Source organism: Olea europaea, chromosome 15 (assembly GCF_002742605.1).
Source record: "Olea europaea var. sylvestris chromosome 15, O_europaea_v1, whole genome shotgun sequence".
NCBI classification, from domain to species: domain Eukaryota; kingdom Viridiplantae; phylum Streptophyta; class Magnoliopsida; order Lamiales; family Oleaceae; genus Olea; species Olea europaea.
The window spans coordinates 7,078,201-7,085,857 of NC_036251.1; the positions used below are offsets into that span (position 1 = coordinate 7,078,201).

The following is a 7,657-nucleotide window of genomic DNA, read 5'->3' on the forward strand; positions in this document are numbered from 1 at the left end:
TCATTTACATCTCGATAGATTTAAATCCAAATTATGCTCTAATGGAATATCTAAATCCACTTTTACCTCTACATCTTTTTTTTACATTTTCTGCCGAAAAACGCAATTTGCATTTTCTTTGCATCTCTCAATTAGAGAGGTTGTTTGCAACTTTGAAGACCTAAATCACAATTTAAATCAATTTTATGCCATTGTTGAAGATGCTCTAAGCTCTATAATTGAATTTTCTACTTGTATTCCTGTCTCATATTGTATACATTCTTTGCAGTTATATGATAGAACATTTTGTATCACCTTGCACTCGTATACATATCGTTGCAGTTTATAGGTGTTTGAAACTATTTAGGGGCATCAAAATGAGCTAGGTCGACCATGAAACATCAAATATTTGAATCTCAGCACGGCCAATGCTCGAATGTTGGGCTTGGCCAATCTAGGCAAAGTGCAGACCGACTCAGGTGACACCTCTTATCATTGGTGATATGAAGACCTTGTCCCAAATCTTAAATTTGAATGATATAGGAAAAGGATGTATGGGAGTTGTTTATATCTTTAAAACAAAAGGTATTATGCAGTATTTATTGCAATAACTCGATGCAAATAGTCAATGAAATATACTCCGTCCAAGTCCATAGGGGCCGCCTTATTCCTATCTTGAAAAATGAAGCTGAAAGAGTAACAATTCACTTCCCTCTCCAATGCTATCCAAAGCATTCGAAGCTAGACTAAACTTGGAAAGAAAAGTTTGAGCCACCCGAATGCAAGTCACATTCGACCAATTTGCAGTTGGAACCCGGTCTCTTTAGCAAAAGACTGACAATTGGAGTTACATTTTTTAGAAAGTTAACTATTAGGTAAAAACTCGATCCCTTATAAAGTCCATTTACCTCATGTCTAACAAATGCGAGCTAGACCAATTTCAATCTGACTCTCTAGTGAGTTGGTTCGCAACGAAACAGAGCCACCCGTCCATTTTTGACACCATCTCGAGACCATATCTAGAGACCACGAGCGTAAAACTTCGTGACATCTCTAGGGTATCTTAAAATCATAGTATCTCTATACTTCCGCCAAATCTTTTGAGGTTAATCTCAAAAGTTAATATCATTGAACTTTTCAAGTGAAGATTCCCTGCCAATGTAATGTACTTGGAATATATATGCTTTGACCAAATGGATTTGTGAAATTCAAAATGTAGTAATTTCCATTTCATTCAATGAATGAGAGGAGGAGCGTCATTTTGAAAATTAATCAATCCAAAAGGTATTCAAGAATGCTGAAATTACAGAATTTCGAATATAAATCTACACGACAGAAATGACAAATTTCTACGGAAAAAATAAAGAGATTAAAGTACTGAGTTTTCAAGATAGTGAGACACAAAAGCCTGAAAAATGAAAGACAATTTCCTCTTTGATGAGAATTAGGCTATCATAATCATCCAATATAGTCTCTTTTATGCCTGTTATAACAAAAAGAATCACAAGAATGTACTATTAGCATTATGTCAATGAAATATAAGCCAGCATGATCGGCTTGTGCTGGGCAATCACAAAGATCCTACCTTGTTGGCAATGTTGTTTGACAGCCAGTCCAGTCCCTCGTAAAGTCCTTCCCCAGAGGTGGCACATGTGCTCTGGATATACCTGCAAAAAATGGAAAAGAAAGTCGTCAATGGTCCAGGTACATAAGACACGTTGATTCACAGACAAATTCTTCCTCTGAAAACATGTGGCCACCCACGCATGCCTAGTTGCAGGTGTATGTATGGGTACATATCCAAGAGTTATATCCCTTTTTTTTCTAAGATCTATGATATGGAGATATGGCTAAAAAGGATCCAAAATTTAGACACGGATCCTTGGATATGTATTAGGAACTTAAAAAGTTCTTCAGAAATTTTTAGAAAGAGTCCCAGCAACATACACGGAGAGAGAAGGGTTAGGAAGTACCAATGGCGTTGACGGAGAGAGTGAAGTCCAAGCTTGTCAGTTATCTCAGCAGCATTCATAGCATTTGGTAGATCTTGTTTGTTCGCAAAAACTAGAAGCACTGCATCCCTCAGTTCATCCTACAGAGGCATTAACAATAATCGTTGCCAAGAACAGATTTAATAAGTTTTAAAACTATTAACACGTGTGTCGGTAAGCAGACTTTAAAAATTTTGACCTGAATCAAGTAAGTCATCTCTGATGCAGTGAATTGAAAAGTTGGACGTATTATATTAAATTCTTAACAAGAAATGTAGCCTATTTTCAGTGTCCTGGATAAAGACTGACCCAACAACATAAATCAGTTTAATTACCTCATTCAACATCCTGTGTAGCTCATCCCTAGCCTCAACCACACGGTCTCGATCATTACTATCAACAACGAAGATTAGCCCCTGAGTGTTCTGAAAGTAATGCCTCCACAATGGTCGGATCTACATCAATGACAAAATCAGAGTGCAGAGTATCAAATGGCAGCTTACAAACACAAAAAATCTCCTAGAATTTTGTTCAAAACTTCAAACATAATTGACATTTTATGTTGCCTTCTAACTTTTCAAATAGAGTATGCAAGACGCACATTTATGCAAATGCATACAAGTGAAAGATATTCCAGTAAAACATAAGCATTCGGTGGATGCGGGATGGACTGCTAATTCATTACCAAACAGTACAAGTTCTGAAAAGAACTAGAAAGCCAGTCAAGGCCTGACTTTCTCATGCAGATGCTAAAAATTAGCAGAAGATCAATTTCTATGGTGCAGGTGACTTACTGACAGAATAGATGGATTCCCCACATAACCCATTAAAAAAAGTCAAAATCTAAAAGTATAACATTACTCAGACAATCAAGTTCAATAACATTAGATCATTTAGTAGACAATGTTCATCATATTACTTGTTGCAAAATTTTGGCAATGGAAGTCAATTGACCTTTTTAAAAGCCAAACTGGCTCCTTAGTACCATTACTGCATTTGGAAAAAAAATAATAATAATAAGTTACATAGCATAGTGTACCTTATCTTGACCCCCAACATCCCAGACTGTGAAGCTGATATTTTTGTACTCCACTGTCTCCACATTGAATCCTGGAGAGATATGCAAATAAATTCTGTAACTAAGAAGAGGTGGCAATATGTGATTGGATAAGAGCACAAGAAGAGCAGCCTGGCTAGAATCTCTACTTCAAACAACAAACAATTAAACATCTATTGTCAAAATTCATAAGCAGGACCATAAAGTAATTATTGAAATTTACAGCTCAATGTTGGTATATTGGTCTTAAAAATAAACCATAAACCCTAAGTCCACCAACGGGCTACGACCAGCAGTGTATATAATATTGGCCTGAAGGGACATGCATATGGACGTGCTTTTTTCCATCTGTTTATTTGTGTACTTTTTGGGTGGGGGTTGTAGCTTATCAACCACTTTACATCAGGATTTATATAGTTTGCACTAACATTCCAACTACACTAGCTGTAACAGATGGAAACAAAAATGTATGTAGACAAGCTAAGTGAAAAAGAAGCAACATTTCTTCTTTGCCATTGCTCTTCTACTCTCTCTTTCTCTCTCAATCAGTCATGCACACAAACAGACATGATGGAATGAAAGGAGCATAACAGAAGTGTAAACAAATATTCCTAAAAGAAATGGAGTGTCACATTGAGCTTTGCATTGTATTGGATTACACTTAAAGCATAGGTATACGTGTGGACATACCAATTGTAGGAATAGTCGTTACTATTTCTCCCAGCTTAAGCTTGTATAATATGGTGGTCTTACCAGCAGCATCAAGACCCACCATAAGTATCCGCATCTCTTTCTTTGCGAACAGACGGCTGAAAAGCTTGGTAAAAGACAACCCCATTTTCTTTGCCTGTTACACCCAAAAATTAATTGATAATGCATTCAAAATAAGAATCCAATTAGCATTGGCAATCTATTTATGCAGAAAAAGTTTCATAGGTCTTAAATTTAGGAAATTCAGAAGATCTCTCGAGTGGGGACTGGGAAGGAAACAGACAATAAGTGATTATAACCCAAAACGAGCAGCACTGAAAGAAACAGAAAGCCTCCAAATTGCAGAATGACTGCAAGGCCTTCAGATAAAAGTCCTTCATCCCAAAAGATAGTTTTTTGGGCTAAGAATTCAACAGAGGCCAACAGATTGACTTTTAAAATTACAAATGATTATTTGATGAGAAATGTAGAGCTCCCAACGATCCTTAAGATAGCAGCATAGAATTCCCAACCATCGGTATAGGATGTGTGCTTGAAAAAATAAATCCAAGGATCAACCAATAGTATTCATAATTCAAGCAGCTTATCCATTTATATAGTGAATTGCGGATCTAATCAGACATTGACTAAGATAAGAGACTCATTCAAAATTCCGCTTCTTATTTTCACATTTCCCATTTTTTCAAACATAAAATTAAACTTGATATCTTAATGTTTCTTTTCAAATACTCCAACTTTTTTATTTCATTTCTGAATCAAATATCAAACATATAAGAACTATGTAAATATCAAATTCAATCAAAGACGTGATTAATACAGAAGATCCATAAAACATTCATTTCAACAACGCATTTGACAAAAAACAGAAGTATATACTATTTTATCAATCATTTCATTTCCATTCAGACTAAAAAAATAGAACAAATAATCAGTCATCTAAACCTAATCCCGACAACAATTTCAAAATTTAAAAAAAAAAAAAATCGATCAAAGGCCAGTCACATAAAATAAATCAAAGAATTAAAACGTAAATTCCAACACACAGAAGCAGATCCGTGCACAAATCCAACAAAAACTACACAGATCACTTAATTAAGACCCAAAATACATACAAATTTCGTTCAATGAGATCTGATCCTGACTTTTAAACATATATACAGATCATACGAATGCAAAATATATGAAATTGAACAAAGAAACAGATGACTTACGTGATCAGAAAATAAAGAAGGAGATTGATTTGGGAAGAAGAGAGGGGGCAGATCTTGTTCAAGGCTGCCCTTATGAGAATCTTGTTCACGAAATGCTTAGAATGGGATTTTATACATATATGGATTCATTTTAAAAATTTGAATAATTATTTTTCTTTTTTTAATTTAAACCATTTTGGATAAATTGTTCTAAAAGTCCTTGTTCTTTTTTTCAATTGACATTTTAGTGCAGAAAATTTGTCACCCTTAATTATTGTGTTGATAAAATGACTCGTTAAGTTGTCATATGGCTCTCTCATCAATCTTCGTTAGCCAAATATCACTAGATTGAATTTTTCTATTTAGGGTCCGTTTGATTGTAAAGATGAAATCTGGGTGAAAATAAAACGAATTCCAGATAATTGAATTGTCTAGAAATTCTTTTACTGAGAATTGTCAATTATTGTATTTAATTAGTATAATTTTTCACATGAAAAATGTTGAAATAAAAGTATTTTTCGATGTCGTTTGGCTTTATTTTATATGAAAATTGTCAATTAAAATGATAGAATTTACTGGTATTGAAAATAGAATTTGTTTTCATTGAAAAAAAAATCTATTTTTTGATATTCGTTTGGATTTGTTTTACATAAAAATTGTCAATTAAAGAAAAATATTTTTTTTACAATTAGGGATAGAATTTGTTTCCATTGTAAAAAAATCAGCAGCATAGCCTAAAAAAAAATTCATCGAAAACCATGGAAATGTCCATATGGCAAGAAAACCAATTACCTGGAAAAAAATATGCTATCAAACAGCCAAAAAATAGAAGTGAGAATTTGAATTCTATTTTCCATGAAAAATAATGATCTATCAAACATGTCCTTTAAAGCTCTAAACATTCAATTCACTAATAGCACGGTGAGACGTTTTAACAATGCTAGTTTGAACAATATAAAAATATAATTTAAACTGATCAAAATTTTTTTTTTTTTTTCATACGTTTCCTGGGACCTATAATGACTACACACTTATTCTCCATATAATCTTACCAACATTTAAAGCACTATAGACATACTCTAAAAATTAGGTGTTAGGTATATAATACTATTCACTATACCTTCTTTTTCAGTCAAGCTTGATATATCTGCCACTCATTAACTTGTGGCATGGGTGATGTATTTCGTGAAGAGAATAAAAGAGATGATGTCCACCGCTTAGCCTAGTGACTCGTCTTTAATACTTAATTAATTAACTTAACAACTAAGCAATTTCCTTCGTATTTGACGTTCATTAATTTTTGCTTTTCCTTCGTTTTGACAAATTTTATTCAAGTCAAAGGCATTGCGGCTCACTCAAATTTCCGTAGAGTTGCATCTACAACTATCATCTTTAATTTCTTCCAATTAAACTTAATTTAAATTCATATGTAACTGCTCTAGTCGTTGTTGCCACTACTCAAATTACGTGAATGATTGATGTGGATGTCAAGAACTAACACGTGGTTGACGTGTAACTCCACATCACACACCCCCAATGTTATTAGTTTCAAACCATCAAATGGCTTATGTGTAATTTGTCTCATACGCAACTCAACAAAAATTTAAGCAATTCATCATGTATTAAACCCAACTTTATTCATTCAAACATGTTGAAATAGTCCTGCTTTTGCATCAACCTTGTATTTGGACGACTTAACTGCTCACAAAATTTTCTCTATGCGCCTTTACATTACCATCCATCACTTTAACTTTGATATTTATAATAAAATAACAATTCATAACGTTACACGAAAAGGGAAAATCCGAGGAGAGATTTCTCGTACATAGGATATGTCGTGTGAATCCATGTTCACTCGACTAACTTTTCGCAATACACAGTTTGATATATCGAGTGCACCTTCGTACAACGACCAAGTTTTTTTCCCCTCGATTTATCTCTAGGCTGATCATATAAGGTTGATAATTGGGTTCTCAAATAACTGTAATTTCCATGCCATTTTGTGCTGTAATTTCCCCATTTCTCGCTGTAACTCCTTCATCTTGATCCTCAATGTTATGAACAATGACCTCGATTTCTCTATTCTTCCCCCATAATACACCATAAAGTCCTACAACAATCAATACTGATCCTACAAAACTAAATCAACCACAAAAGATAAATTATTAAAATAATTTTACGTTGATTCCTTGCTCGTCTATTGATAGAAAAAACAAAGTTATACTTACGTTCCAATGTATAATTTTTCTTCGAGTAAAACCCAACTCAGAATGGCCACAATAACAAGCAGCAAAGGGCTAAACACTGAGACATATAGAGGACCTCTCTTTGTAATGCACCATGTCATTAGGCAAAATGCCATTGCTGAGCATATTATTCCCTGTAACAAAAAATTATTATAATTTATGTTAACTTTAGTAATCAAATGGATTAAAAAAATACTGTAAGGATCGTAGAAAGTTAGAGATCGTACCGAGTAGATGACCGAAACAACCCTAATGGGTTGGCTTAATGACCAAGCTGCTAAGTTGTGGTCGAAACCAAATGCCACAATCACACATTGAACACTTGCCATTAAGCACATTATCGTGGTGCTCGAGTATGGAGCCCCATATTGCTGACAGACTCTTGTCTGCATAACAAAAGTAAATAATAATTATTGAAATAATTACTTAATTTAATCTAATAAATCCATCTTTAAATACCCTATTACATAAGTTCATTATTCT

At 33.9% G+C, this 7,657-nt stretch overlaps 2 protein-coding genes and 1 long non-coding RNA gene across 3 annotated transcripts in view; all 3 read right to left on the reverse strand.

Annotated features, from left to right (window-relative positions):
* Nucleotides 1–502, reverse strand: part of LOC111409992 — an 818-nt gene extending 316 nt beyond the window's left edge. Inside the window, exon 1 of the long non-coding RNA XR_002705596.1 lies at nt 67–502. This is a non-coding gene — a long non-coding RNA (uncharacterized LOC111409992). The remainder of the gene's footprint in view (nt 1–66) is intronic.
* A 680-nt stretch (nt 503–1,182) lies between these two features.
* LOC111409993 (ADP-ribosylation factor-like) lies at nt 1,183–5,063 on the reverse strand. Its single transcript, XM_023040138.1, has 7 exons — nt 4,950–5,063; nt 3,718–3,874; nt 3,010–3,080; nt 2,306–2,425; nt 1,953–2,071; nt 1,565–1,646; nt 1,183–1,462 (listed from the first exon to the last, which is right to left on the reverse strand). Exons 2-7 carry the CDS (start codon nt 3,863–3,865, stop codon nt 1,457–1,459), a joined length of 546 nt encoding a protein of 181 aa, XP_022895906.1. The 5' UTR covers nt 3,866–3,874; nt 4,950–5,063; the 3' UTR covers nt 1,183–1,456.
* Nucleotides 5,064–6,561: 1,498 nt separating this feature from the next.
* Nucleotides 6,562–7,657, reverse strand: part of LOC111411160 (WAT1-related protein At1g09380-like) — a 2,695-nt gene continuing 1,599 nt past the window's right edge. The window contains exons 3-5 of the mRNA XM_023041719.1: nt 7,402–7,555; nt 7,157–7,308; nt 6,562–7,067 (exon numbers count right to left, since the gene is read on the reverse strand). Coding sequence (XP_022897487.1) covers nt 6,902–7,067; nt 7,157–7,308; nt 7,402–7,555 — 472 coding nt within the window. The 3' untranslated portion in view covers nt 6,562–6,901. The remainder of the gene's footprint in view (nt 7,068–7,156; nt 7,309–7,401; nt 7,556–7,657) is intronic.

What these genes read in the sequence shown, in the direction of transcription:
- LOC111409993 (XM_023040138.1), bottom strand. Translation starts at nt 3,865, where the DNA reads ATGGGGTTGTCTTTTACCAAGCTTTTCAGCCGTCTGTTCGCAAAGAAA. An exon ending in AACGACTATTCCTACAATTG is followed by an intron (nt 3,081 to 3,717) that starts GTATGTCCACAC and finishes ATATCTCTCCAG; the next exon opens with GATTCAATGTGGAGACAGTG. An exon ending in TACACAGGATGTTGAATGAG is followed by an intron (nt 2,072 to 2,305) that starts GTAATTAAACTG and finishes ATGCCTCTGTAG; the next exon opens with GATGAACTGAGGGATGCAGT.